The 14,403-nt window shown below is 35.1% G+C and overlaps 1 protein-coding gene across 1 annotated transcript; it reads left to right on the top strand.

The window, feature by feature from the left end:
- Positions 1-2,015: 2,015 nt before the first annotated feature.
- On the top strand, positions 2,016-12,990 carry LOC142355206 (uncharacterized; the record flags this gene model as incomplete). Its single annotated transcript, XM_075407439.1, has 4 exons — positions 2,016-2,129; positions 7,821-7,961; positions 12,085-12,219; positions 12,845-12,990. Coding segments are annotated over exons 2-4 (328 nt in total), but the record flags the coding sequence as incomplete, so codon positions are not given.
- Positions 12,991-14,403: the final 1,413 nt, after the last annotated feature.

The following is a 14,403-nucleotide window of genomic DNA, read 5'->3' as shown; positions in this document are numbered from 1 at the left end:
ATGTTTGTGTGTGTGAGCGTATGTGTGTGTCTTTGTTTGTGTGTGTTTGTTTTTGTGTGTGTGAGAGTTTGTGTGTGTGTTCGCTTGTTTGTTTGTTTGAGTTCGTGTGTGTGTGTGTCTGTTTGTGTGTTTGTGTGTGTGTGTGCGCTTGTGTGTGCGTTTGTGCGTGTGTGTTTGCGCGCGTGTTTATGTGTAATTTTGTGTCTCTTTGTGTGTGCGTATGTGTTTGTGTCTATGTGTGTGTGTGAGTGTGTTTGTGTGAGTTTGTGTATGTGTGTGTGCGTGTGTGTGTCTAGGCTTGTGTGAGTCCGCATATATGTGTGTCTCTGTTTGTGTGTGTTTGTTTTGTGTGTGTGTGTTTGTGTGTGTGTGTGTGTGTGTGTGTGTGTGTGTGTGTGTGTGTGTGTGTGTGTGTGTGTGTGTGTGTGTGTGCGAATATGTATGTGTCTATGTGTGTGTGGTTGTGTATGTATTTGTGTTTATGTGTGCCTATGTATGTGTTCTTGTGTGTGTGTGTTTGTGCGTGTGTGTATGCGTGTTTGGGTGTGTCTCTTTGTGTTTGTGCGTTTATGTGTGTGTGTTTGTGTGTTTGTTTGTGTGTGTGTTTGTGTGTGTGTTTCCCTGCGTGTGCGTTCTTGTGTGTGTTTGTCTATATGTGTGTATTTGCGTGTGTTTGCGTGGGCGTGATTGTGTGTTTGTGTGCGTGTGTGTGTCTGTATGTGTTTGTGTGTGTGTGTGTGCGTGTGTGTGTATGCGTGCTGGTGTACTTGTAATTGTGTGTCTCTTTGTGTGTGCGTATGTGTGTGTTTCTATGTGTGTGTGAGTGTGTTTGTGTGAGTTTGTCTATGGGTGTGTGTGTGCGTTTGTGTGTCTGCGTTTGTGTGTGTGTGCGTATGTGTGTGTCTCTGTTTGTGTGTGTTTGTTTTTGTATGTGTGTGAGTTTACGTGTGTGTGCTTGTTTGTGTGTGTTTGCGTATGTATGTCTATTTGTGTGTGCGTGTGTGGGTGCGTTTTTGTATGTGTTTGTGCGTGTGATTGTATGCGTGCGTTTCTATGTGTAACTGTGTGTCTATTTGTGTGTGCGAATGTGTGTGTGTTTGTGTGTGCGTTCGTGTGTGTTTTTTCTAAGAGTGTGTGTTTGTGTGGTCGTGATTGTGTGTTTGTGTGTGTGTGTCTGTATGTGTTTGTGTGTGTGTGTGCGTGTGTGTCTATGTGTGTGTGTTTGTGTGTGTGTGTTTGTGTGTGTGTGTGTCTATGTTTGTATTTGTGTGTCTCTGTTTGCGTGTTGTTGTTTGTGTGTGTGTGTGTGTGCGAATATGTATGTGTCTATGTGTGTGTTTGTGTATGTATTTGTGTTTGTGTGGGTGTGCGTGTGTGTCTATGCGTGCAAATTTGTGTATGTGTGTGTGCGTGTGTGTGTCTATGTTTGTGTGTGTGAGCGTATGTGTGTGTCTCTGTTTGTGTGTGTTTGTTTTTGTGTGTGTGTGAGTTTGTGTGTGTGTGTATTCGCTTGTTTGTTTGTTTGAGTTCGTGTGTGTGTGTCTATTTGTGTGTTTGTGTGTGTGTGTGTGCGTTTGTGTGTGTGTTTGTGCGTATGTGTGTATGCGTGCGTGTGTATTTGTAACTGTGTGTCTCTTTGTGTGTGCGTATGTGTTTGTGTCTATGTGTGTGTGAGTATGTTTGTGTGAGTTTGTGTATGTGTGTGTGCGTGTGTGTGTGTGTCTAGGCTTGTGTGAGTGCGCGTATGTGTGTCTCTGTGCGTCTGTGTGTGGGTGTGTGTTTGTGTGTGTGTTCTGTGTGTGAATGGGGGTTTGAGCGTGTGTCTTCGTCTGTGTGTGTGTGTGTGTCTTCGTCTGTGTTTGTGTGTGTGTGTGTGTCTTCGTCTGTGTGTGTGTGTGTGTGTGTGTGTTTGTGTGTGTGTGTGTGTGTGTGTGTGTGTGTGTGTGTGTGTGTGTGTGTGTGTGTGTGTGTGTGTGTGCAGTCGTTGTTTCTATATTAGAAGAGGAAGAGGACGACGAGGATATTGCGGTTGACTTCAATCGGGATGATCTTGCTGAGAATCAGGACCTGAAGGAGTACCTCACAACTCTCAAATCGTCCATATATGGCCAGTGCTATTCGGTCACAAGGTGCAACTTTCAATTACTCGTTTTATGCTTTAATTCTCTACTAGGATGTTTTTCCCATGTCAAATGTATATTATGCCCGAATCATTTTTGTAGGCCAGTAACAATCCAGCGGACATCCTAAAGATGTAAAAATCCATGAACAATTGAAATAAAAAGAAGTTCACGAAAACTAGTATTTAGTTCAGTCTAGAAATTGAACAATATCAGAAATCTCCAAGCTTGATAGCTTTCTCCTTGCGGCATAACTTGCTTCATTTTTCCATTAAGCGTTTGCAGTGATTGAATTTTGGAAACAATCAGCAGCTTCTGCGATTAAAATGTAAAAAAAAAACGAGAAAGTGCTAGGAAAACATGTGAAAACAAGTTCCAAGTTCTACAAATCAGACTCTTATTAATCAATCTTTTGATGAAATAAAATTTTTCATGATAAGTTTCCTGTACTTTGTGATCTACTTAGCTGATTTTTCAGACTCCTTAATCTTTTTCAGCATATTTAGGAGGATTTGCTATTGGGTTTTTATTCAAAAATGTGCTATTGATGTTAACAAAATGAATCATTGAATAGGAGTGCCGCTTTGCTTTAGGAAGTGTTCAGAGCAAAACAGAAAGTTGGCAGCTAACAACGGTTTACCTTAACTTCGTTAAGGTGTATTTACCTTAGCTTTATTACGTGTGTAGTTTTTGTTTTTCAAATGAACCTTAATTTCCACAAACATACAAACTCAGCAACATTTCATTTACTCATATTTGACGGTCTTTGGTTTTTTGCAAGAATCTTGCAAGATAGTCATTGTCTTGTAAGATCTTACAAGATAACCATTCATCTTCCAAGATCTTGCAAGATAACCATTCATCTTCCAAGATCTTGCAAGATAACCATTCATCTTCCAAGATCTTGCAAGATAACCATTCATCTTCCAAGATCTTGCAAGATAACCATTCATCTTCCAAGATCTTGCAAGATAACCATTCATCTTCCAAGATCTTGCAAGATAACCATCCAGTCTCGTCCGGGGTGCTCACGCAAAAATCGACTGGCTTTGTTACTGCCTGTCGTAGACAATCTTCTGTAGACTCTTTTTGTAGACTCTTTTTGTAGACTCTTTTCATCTTCTGAAGATGAAAACGCTGTCGTTTTCTGGTTATAATCTTTTTTATAGTAATTCATGGTTTATACAATTATGGGCGTTCTAAAGTATTTTGCACACGTTTGTGTAACACAATATATTGTGCGTTTTGTCATTTTGTTTCAACTGATTGTGCTTTGTGTTAGACAAAACTATTCGCAGTCTCATTTACTTGCACTAATAACTTTAACATCATTTGTAATTTCACAAACTTAAAAAAAAACAGAATTAAGCTATTTCAAATTGTTTTTGTTACATGTTTTACCATTACATTAATACATGGAAAAGAAAAATCAATTTTGATGTGCTGTTTTAGGTGAAAAAATTACAAAAATGACAAGACATAACGAAGAGACTGCGTGTCCAAAATGGTTTTTGTCGCAGGAAACTTATCTTTGTTTGAATATTAATTGACTAAATCCCATATCACATGCAATGGTCCTACTCAACACCTAATATGGATTAGTTTCCTTATTGTATTTTTTTGTCAAGAATAGCAATCGACGAAGCTGAAAGAAATCCGAATTGGCATGGCTTTGTGCGTATAAAGACTATGAAACAAATTTTGCCTGGTACTCCAAATAATTTTATCAAATTCTGATTAATGCCTCTTAACAGCTAGATGGTCTGCATTGACAAAAGATAACAAAAAAACTAACAAGGAGGTTCGTTTATGTGCGTTCGCATCATGATGTTCCAATCCGAGCTCATCTACATTTTTGACTTATTTGTCAACAAAAAAAGAGATAAGAAAAATAGGTGTTTGAGTTTAAAACAACCGTTACACAATCTATCTACTAATTGAATTGCATAATGCCAAGCTTCATTACAGTGCCAACGAGATCTGAAATTAAAAAGACTACGAGACAAAAAACAAACAACAAAGTTAGCAAAAACATAAATTTCACGGTAAAAACTAAATATGTAAATTAGTAACAACATAGTAACAACATCAAAATGCAGTCAAATCAAACCTCAACTACTCAAATATACTTTTCCTAAAAATACAGTAGATGGAAAGCTTTCTTAATTAGACTATGTAACAAGTCGACAATGAGAACGAACAATGAGGCGAAATTCAAAAATTAATCATAATTTTTTAAACAGAAACTCTACAGGTATCAAAAATTATTAGCTTTTAACTAAATAATCTTTGACCTGTCTTCGGTTAGATTATGCCATAGAAACGAACAAAGGAAAAATTACAAAAATTTGCCAAAACACAAACTATTGCTACCATTAAAATCATTAACTATTATCTGAATATGTATTTTTAATTCTTATTTCTACTAATTCAGCTGAAATATTTATCCTGAGAAATAAAATAAGTTTATTTGGGCCACATTTGAAAACCATTGGGATCTGTTATTACGCGATTGTTCTAAAAGAAGAGAAAAAGAAACACAAAAATATACCTCTCAAAAACGTTTGTAATAAAGCTTAGTGCCCGAGAAAAGAAGCATCAAGGACAAATATTATCAGTAAATATATTATTTTTTAACACACGAGAAATTGGATGGGACCTTTCATTGAAGAAAATAAGTTACAATTTGACGAAAAGAACAACAAAAACAGAAAGGTTTGAAAAATACTTCCAAATTTATATCATAAATTTTAGGAATATTCGCTACAAACTGACTGCTTCGGGTAATATCATTCATTTAATCCTCAATTACAAGCTTAAGATACCTGTCAGCAATTTACAGCTTCCCAAAGAACAAAAACAGGCAAAAACAGCAAATTCAAACAAAAAAAATTGAGCGATTGGTATTAAAAATGAGTTTTTCACTAAACATATTTCTATGTTCAATTAATTTTTTAACATCAATGGGATTATTTTTTTTTCTATTAATATAAGTTTGAAAAATCAAATATAAACAAATACATTAGAACCACCAAATTTTTGAGAAAACTCGTAGTATCCAGGACAATAAATTCATTAGCTTTCAACGGAAGCCAGTAAATACGCTAAATTATGCCTTGATGGGAAAACAATTTGTTTGTCATCCGTATTTCATCAACAGGAACTTACAACAAGTTATTGACGAAGAAAACAACAACAAAAACAGGCCAACATCAAAAATTCAGTAGAAAATTTCCAGAAGTAAATGTCAAAGCAATTTAAATATTAAGCTCTTCTCTGAAACCTTTGGCTATGATCCGTTGAACGTCTTCTCTACACCATTGAGAAATATCAGTACTAGAAAAATGTGACAAGATTACGAATTTATCCAAAATAAGAAAAAGAACCAAAAATTTCTTTAAAAAAATTTAGAGCACTTGGCATTGAAGCCTTAAAAATAATAGGTAGAAGATAAAACCGCTAACCAGATGAATTTTGCTTGCAGTAGACAATAAGGATTTGTTGTTACTAAGACTTACTAAAATTTCACGAAAAGAGTGATGATTGGTTTATGTTCAAAAATTTTTTTCGAGAAATTGTTTTTAAAGCCTTAGCTGCCATTAAACTCAAAAGCTTTCAACTGAGGACATTAACTACGCTCAGAACAAAATGATGGGAAGTGAAGGATGTTTGTTATGCATAGATAATCAATAAAATATCACAAAAGGTCTTATTGCTACGAAAACGTAAACAAAAACAGACGAAAACCAAAACTCAGTAGAAAAGTGCGAGAAGAAAATTTCGAAGCCATTCAAACCATTAGCCCTTATCTGAAAGCTTTATCTGTAATCTACTGAATCGCTTCTCTAAACCAATGAGATTAGAATAAAATTTGTTCAATTTGTATAATTTTTGCATAATGTGATAAGAGTTCAAAAGTAACCAATAGTCCGAAAATATCCAAAATTTTTTTAAAAAAAACTTTGAAATCTTGTGTCAATGAAGTCTTATAACCAATAATTAGTAGAAGAAACCGCTATCCAGTTTATTACTAATTGCAGTAGAAATCAATTGGTTCCTGTCAATACAGAGAATGAGTAACAGTTCACGAAAAATTTAAGATTGGTTAATGTTCGAAAAAACTTTTCAATTGCTAATTGCTTTCAACGGAAGACAAAAAAACATTCCAATATGCCCCAATGGGAGCATAGGGGGGTTTGTAATGCATTAGTGATCAATAAAACATCACAACGTGTCTTATGATTATCAAAACAGCAACAAAAACAGGCAAAAGCCAAAAATTCAATAGAATTGTGTGAAGAAAATGTCGAAGCCATTTGAACCAAAAGCTTCTCTGAAAACGTAATTTGTGATCCACTGAACGTCTTTATGAAGCCAATAGGAGCTATCAATATTAGGATAATGTTATGATATTTCAAAGTAAGCAATAATACGGAAATACCCAAAAAAAAAATTACAAATTTTCAAAATCTTTTCATTGAAGTCATATAACCCAAAAAATAGAAGATAACACCGCTAGCCAAATTAAATTTGGTTGCAGTAGGAAGGAGGAGGGTGTTGTCATCACTGAGACTGACTTACAGTTCACTATTATAAGTTTATGATTGGCTAATGTTCGAAAAAAGATTTCAAAAAATCATTTTCTTAGCCTTAACTTCCATTAGCTGTCCATTCCAAGCACTAGATATGTCCACTTAATGGTGATTACGGAACATATTGCACTGTCAGTTTTTGACTCCATGCCATAGGACTCCAAAAAATTAGTGAAACCTCAGAAAAAAAATTCAAAATTTCATTTAAAATTACGAAGCCAAAAAAATATGAGCAATTACTTAAAATCGATTTTTTGTTCAGTGGGCTTCGTTTGACTGTAAAAGAAGTTTATCATTAACAAAACCTCGAAATGAAAAGTGAAATATCTCTAGCTGACTTAAAAAACCAAAAAAGTAGAAAATCTTTATAAAAAAAGCTCTCAAATACAATTCAATTTTTTTTTTGAAAGTGAACATCTTTATGAGACCAGAACTAGCATTTTTATCGCCTTTAGTCTACTAGGAACACAATATTGGTTCATTTTTTGGCGTGAAGTTTATTTTTGAAATATTTTTTTTAAAGAAAATATCCTAATTTGAAGAAATCAGATTGAACAAATATCCCGTGTTCCTCGATAACTCCTCGAAGAAAACGAAAATCACAAAAATCTTTTTAATTTTGAATTCTACGCTGGATCAACTTTTTAATGATACCACTCACATTTCTCTGCGATGAATATATCGATCGGCCGAAATTGTCTGAACCAGAAAAAAGAAAAAAAACCCATTTGAGTAAATAGTTCCTCCGCCCCCCCCCCCCCCCCCACAACGTGTGGGGTCGTAACAAAAAGTACGTATAATATCAAAAACATCTAGCTGTAATGTAAACAACAAAAAAACTCCTGCCATAAGTAAACAAAAAAATTAAATTTTTTGGATACACATTTAAAACAAATGGAAGAACAACAACACTTTGAAAATAAATTTGAAAAACGAATTAACACACAAAAAATGAGAACATATCATTTTATTATGAGCATCGGATGAAAAAAATTTTAAGCGATTCAATAATACGTATTATGATTACAGACCTCAGAGTTCCGTCAGAAAATCATCAATGCTTAACACTTCAAAAAAACTACAGAAAAAACAAATTTTCTCTTTTTAGTCCCATCCACACTTGGCACAATCTCTACTCAGGAGACCGAGCTGGATGTTGCGAGGAGCAGTGTGACAATTATTTTTTGTATGGCTACCAAAAAATGTTTCTTTCCCCTCAAGAATATATAGACAAGCTGACAGACTACAGGTAAGTGAAAGCAATTCAATGTACAACAAACAAAATTTTGCAAACAATTTCATCGAAGGAAAAAATTTTGTATGGAAATTTTCCTGAGGGGGCGTGAAATGAAAATGTTATCAGCAAAGTCCATAAATCAGTCCAATCGCTTTAATCAATGAACACTCCACTGATTGTGGAATTTTTAGAAGATCAAATAAGAAGCCTGTTAAAAATTTTTTGGATCTAATTTGCTCACCCTTGTTTTTTTTACCCCCATATTACAATTTGTGTGTTGCTATGCAGCACATTACTATATAAAATAAGCATGTGCGTCTAGGAGGCGTAAAAGTTAATTGCCCACTTAATTGGGGGGATGGTAGCAAACACTATGAAAGATAGTGCTAGAATTTACAAGACAAAAATTTTGTTTGACAGATCTTAGACAATAACATCAATCAAACATCAATCAATCAAATCAATCACAGATATTCGAATGAGTGATAAGCACCAAAATGATTAAAACATGCCGTATTAATTACATGACTACCCTCTATGCAACAAGTACTTATACCGTATAAGCTTTTCTAAAAACTTTGCTGCATCTTTTTATTGTAAGGCCAGTTTCCGCCCTAATTGTGTTTGTTTGCGCATATAAAATGAAACGAATATGCCATAACAGTTTTAAGTTTGGGGTGCATGTTCGTACTTCGATCGAACGAACATTCACAATCCTGTAACATGAAAATCAAATTGCTTTGGTAATTTTGTTGGCTCAGCCTTCGACTATCTGTTCGATTATATAAGTGCACACCCACGTGCACTATCGTGACGTGAAATTATCACAACAGAGCATCAAATCAGTTCAATCAAGGAAGTACAAAGGAAATGCGAATACTCAATTGTGTTTAGTTGAAATTTTGTTTGCTCAAACTTGATCTGAATGATTCAGATTTTTATGGAGGGAACGTATTAGGTAAGAATTCGATTAGGCGAAGCCTTTCTGCTTATTCATTGTGGAGAAATTTTGGGTCTTTCCCATTATAGCCCCCCCCCCAGCTTAGTGGTCAGATAACCTATAGCCCCCCAAACATGGTAATTATACCATAATGGGGGTTATAATTTCATGGGGGGCTATAATGGGAAAGACCCGAAATTTTGAACCAAATTTTTGTGGACACTAGGACAACAAAAATCGCACAAAAACTGAGCTTTAAGGTCCACTGGACGCTACGAACTTCTTAAATGTCCCTAAAAATGATCTAGCTTTCGTCTCTTTTTCCCTTATTTTATGCCAAAATCTTTTTCCGAGGAACAGGAATGGATATGATAGCTTGATAGCTTGAAACATTTGTTCATTTTACATATATTTTAGCAACTCATTTTCATGTAAACACACTTTTGAGGGACGAATTAGTATTTTTCAAACTATTATATCGATTCTGCACACCTAGATAGAGGAATTCGGCAAACAATTACCTGACTAAGAGTGGAGAAATAGATTTTAAAAATTAGAGTTACGGCGTGCGTAGAAACTGAGAAAAATGTTCAGGTGATTAACCTAAACCGAATTGAAGTAAGTGCTCAAATATGTAGACAAAAATTTTCACTATTTTCTCTGTATTTTTGTTAGCAATTATCACGTAAAGACAATTGCCGAATTTTTAAGAACGTTTCAGTAAACGTCGAGCAATATTTCAGTTACCGTCGTCTCCAAGCGTTTCTATTGTTCCGACCCACTCTCATGGGGGAGGTACTATTTAGGCAAATGGGCTTTTTAATCAGTCAATTTTTACCGGTCGATAATTTCATCGTAGAGGGTGGTGAGTGGTATCAATAAGAAACCCGTCCAGAGTGAAAAATAAAATTAAAAGTATTCGTTCAAATATTGTTTTCTACGGATTTATCAAGTTTTATTTTTGTGAACATTTGATTGATTCTCCTTGAAATGAATTGACTAAATTTGTAGAACATATATAAAAAGTTTTAACGACAGTGTTCTTTTTTGTCTCAAGAAAAAGATTGTTGTTGAACTGTTCGTTTAAACTTTTAACTTAAAATTTTACTAAGTTTTCAAAATTTAGCCATCTTTTCATTAAAAATGACGCGATAAAGCCTTCTTTAATTCATTTTGATTGAAAATGAGAGATTAATACACGAAAAACTTTCTGACACAACCTTTGTTAACTCCAAAGAGGGCTAGTTCTCCTGGTGCTTCCTTATAACGAGCCTTGTTATAACGAGCTGATGGTCGCATTGACTCTTAAAAATACTTGTTTTCAAATTTAAAAAAGGTTTATTAAGTTTTGCCACCTTTTTTTGGTCAACAATGTCTTTTTGTGTGGTCGTAGGCAAAATTTTGATTCATTACAGGTCTTAGTGGTCTCCTATGGATGAAAAAAGGAACCTATTTACTTATTTCATTTGTTAACTAAAGTTATTCAAGACTTTGATTTCAAATGTTTCAAAAAGATTATTGATGTAATTTTAACCATTTTTAACTTCACATTATTGGTATTTACCAAAAAGACAATTCAATATACATAATTTTTTTAGTGCGTTGCTTATTGTTTTGACTACTTTGACACCGAATTTTGCAAAAACTTAAATTAAATTTTGACATCGTCTGTATCAACTTTGCGGTTTTTGTTCTTTTTTTTTGTTTTAAGGGCTCTCTGCTCTTTGTTAGTCTTATTAAGGACTGGTTCCATGTTCTTTTTCTGTTGAGTTATAATCTAACTTTTTTTGTTGAAGTTTTCTTTGAGACGCTCCTTGACTTTGTTTTTAAAAAATATACATTGAGCTTTGGATGCAAACAATGTTTGTTGTTGTTATTAGTTTCTATTCATTGTTTTGTCTCGTTGTCTTAATATTGGCAGATCTTTGCGGACCTCTAATATGGCTTTTTTTACATTACTGAGTAATTGGATTTGGAAGCAGTTTTTATTCATACATCATTTTTTATTAATATTTGAACTTTTGAAAGTGTTCCATCTAATCCTTACTTGTTAGACATTTAGACCACAAATGTGTATCAGCTGTGTTGGAATATTATGCGCAAACGACCATCACCGAGCCTCCTTGTTTCATAATCGCCTCTTGTCAGAAAATTTTTAGTTTCAAATTTTCGACTAGTGGCTAAACAAAAGAGCTTTGCCTCATCAAATTTTCAATACCTTCATAATAAGCGCAGAATTACGTCGACTTATTTGTTTTTTAACGTTCAATTGATACTGGCCTGGTTGGGTTTTGGAGTGAACAGCAAAGATTTTCTCGTTAGAATCATATTTTAATTTAGTTGATTGGTTGATCGATTACTATCTTTCTAATAAGTTACTGTTTAGTAGAATGGTAGCCTGGTATAATTCTCTACCTTTGATTCACCGATTTTACACCGTTGATGTTCTAAAATTTTGGATAGAAAAAGGAAGGGTCGAAACAAAAGCAATATATTCTGGGACTTTGAAAATGAATGGATAAATCTTTCTCGAACACATCGTCCAAGGATTAAACAAACAGCTAGATCTATGAACTCCAGGATTTAAAGTTGCCAGATTTATCAACCGTCGTATAAATGACACACTTAAGTTTTGGAATGGTGAATAGGTTTTGGAATGGTGAATAGGTTTTGGAATGGTGAAAGGGTTTTGGAATGGTGAATAGGTTTTGGAATGGTGAATAGGTTTTGGAATGGTGAATAGGTTTTGGACTGTTGATTAGATTTTGGAATGGTGAATAGGAAAGCCTTCATAATGAATATTCAAATTTTATTTTGTAAAATTGACAACTGAAGTTGATACCTAAAAAATGCGCTCACTATGTTCACAATTTGTGGCCAGTGCACCGAATGAGCTAAGGTTTGCATTATTTTATTTGTATGGGATGGGTCTGATCTCTAACGAACACGTCAAGCCAGAAGTGTCATCTAGAGAGCTTGATTGTCAAAGTTGAACATTGGTTTCCTTATGAAAACCATCACTCCAAAGTAAATTCGGCTGTGAATTTTGTAGATGCTGCGTTGGTTCAAAAAAGATTGCAGCTAAAACAATGTGGTAAAATTATGTATGTTTTAGTTTTTGCAATTATTAGAAAAAAAATATCCAACCCCTAATCTCCGATAGTGCCGACCAGTGATAGTGATAAATGCTTTTAGTGAAGAGAACAAAACTCTGAATTTGATTGAAGCATACTTCAGCACTAAATGCCAAAGAAATGTGATCACAAGAGTGGGTTTTGGAAAAGGAGAGCTGGTCAGATCCAATCATCCCTATGGACACATGCCTCAGAGGTAGAAAGAATCGTAATCTTTACCTATGCAACTGCAACTGTATATATATATATATATATATATATATATATATATAAACAAGTGTGTGTTGTGTGCGTGTGTGTGTATGTGAGAGTGTTTGTGTGTATATGTGTTTGTATGTGTTTGTTTGTGTAGTGTGGTGTGTGTGAAAAAGTGTGTGCGTTTTATGTGTGCGTATATGCGTGGGCGTGTGTGTGCTTTGTGTATGTGTGTGTTTGTGTTTGTGTGAGAGAGTGTGTGTCTGCCTTTGTGTGTGCGTGTTTGTGTGTGAGTGTGTGAGTTTGTGTGTGTATGTGCAAATGTGTGTCTGTTTCTGTATGTGTATGTGTGGGTTTGTGTGGGCGTATGTGTGAGAGTGTTTGTGTTTGTATGAGTGTATTTTTGTGCGTGCGTGTGTTTGTGTGTGTGTGTGTGTATTTGTGTGCGTGTGTGTGGGCGTTTGTGTGTGAGTGTGTGTGTGTGTTTGTGTGTGTGTGTCTGTGTGTCTGTGTGTGTGATTTTGTGTGTGTATGTGTGTGTTTGTGTACTTCCAAAAATAGATATAACAATGGGCGAATAGCAGAGGAAAATATCACCACTACCGTTTCATTCAACTTTGTTGCAGGCGGGACGTCCCTTATATATTGGACTTATTGGGTAGTTCAGTAGCTTTTTTGTTTCCGTACAATGAAACGGAGATCTACCTCACTTATTGGTGGTTCAAACACAACATCATCTGCAGAGATCAGCCATGGATTTGCGTAGAGAATGGTGAGTTGAATTGCTTTTTTCGCGTAGATGATGACAAAAAAAAACAAATTTTTGCATTGCTTCCTCCGCCAATTTGTATGGTAGTAATTTTGTACTGTGCAAAAATGAAAGAGCTAAAAATCTGTGCCAAAAGCGGTATTAATAGAGCAGAAAACAATTGATTTTTGAACATTTAAATTTTTTATGATCAATAATTTCAAAGGTGGGCCATTGAGAAATTCATTATTAGGTTCAGGACGGCCGTTATCTCCGTGAAATGTTCTGCATGAGCCTAAAAGTATTTTAATGAAATTGCTCACCTCACAAATCCAATTACATTGGTTTCCGGAAATGGGCACCGAGCCATTCATTCCCAGACTAGATGTAGAAAGGCAGCAAAATTTTTGCGAAAATCAACAATTGCTCTCAAACAAAGTTTGTATCATTTATATTAGTCTGTGATTTTTTTGACCAATTGTTTGCTTGGTGGATTTTTTGACTGACGCATTTGAGCTTCGGCCTCAAAAACAAGAATTCACCGTATTTTTTGAGGAGACAACTTCATTGTGTCAAGGGCGTTTCCTAATCTGAAAAGTTTGACCCCTTCAGTCATTCCACCCGCACTCACCCCTATCCCCCAAGTCACCCGGCACCCACACAGCCCCTTCATAACGCGTCACCAGTTCACCCTCTTCGTACTGGTGGTCTGGACACTTGTCTATTAGGCGCTACAACATAGCAATCCGGGATCAAAAATAGCGGAAAATAAAAGCAGAATCTATTCTTAAAAACAACAACAACAAAGTAGACCGAATAAAAACACAAAAACGATGCAAAAACGACGTTTTGCGTGTTTATTTTTTCAGCAAGAAAAATTGTCGGCGTGTTCGGTTCGATCGGTGTTTTTGGATTTACGCGTAAGAAGTCGGTGCTCTGTTCGATCTAGTCGGGGTTTTCGTGTTCATTCTTAAGAAATTGTCGTTATGGTCGTTGTCTTAGGATGTCTATGTCCAATTTCTTAGCTTCTTTATGCTTGGTTTAGAAAATAGGAAAATGTTGGTTTTTTCTTAAAAAATGATGCTTTTATAAAGTAGTCATGTTAGTCGTGCTAAAATGTTATGATATTTTTCTATTAGCAGGATTTTCAAACTCATCTCTTAGAGACAATTTCTTTGAGAAAGTGAAAATTGATTGATTCTCTGTTTTAACTCATTAAAATCCTCGTTGAACAGATGAGATCTTTTTGCTTGTTTTTCAAATTAAAAATTTAACAGACTCGTTGAGCTTTGTTGGGGATCATTTCAATAAACCACACTCACTGACTTCTGGTATGATCATAAAAAATTAAGTAAATATGCCTGTTTCTCATGTTTTCTTGTGGTTTCAAAACGCCCATACCAGCGGTTTTTTACGTTTGAAACCAAACATACCAAA

Source organism: Convolutriloba macropyga, unplaced genomic scaffold (genome assembly GCF_964194025.1).
Source record: "Convolutriloba macropyga unplaced genomic scaffold, txConMacr16.3 SCAFFOLD_4814, whole genome shotgun sequence".
Classification (NCBI taxonomy): domain Eukaryota; kingdom Metazoa; phylum Xenacoelomorpha; order Acoela; family Convolutidae; genus Convolutriloba; species Convolutriloba macropyga.
The sequence above is the reverse complement of the archived record's forward strand: the minus strand, read 5'-3'. Positions and strand labels throughout refer to the sequence as shown.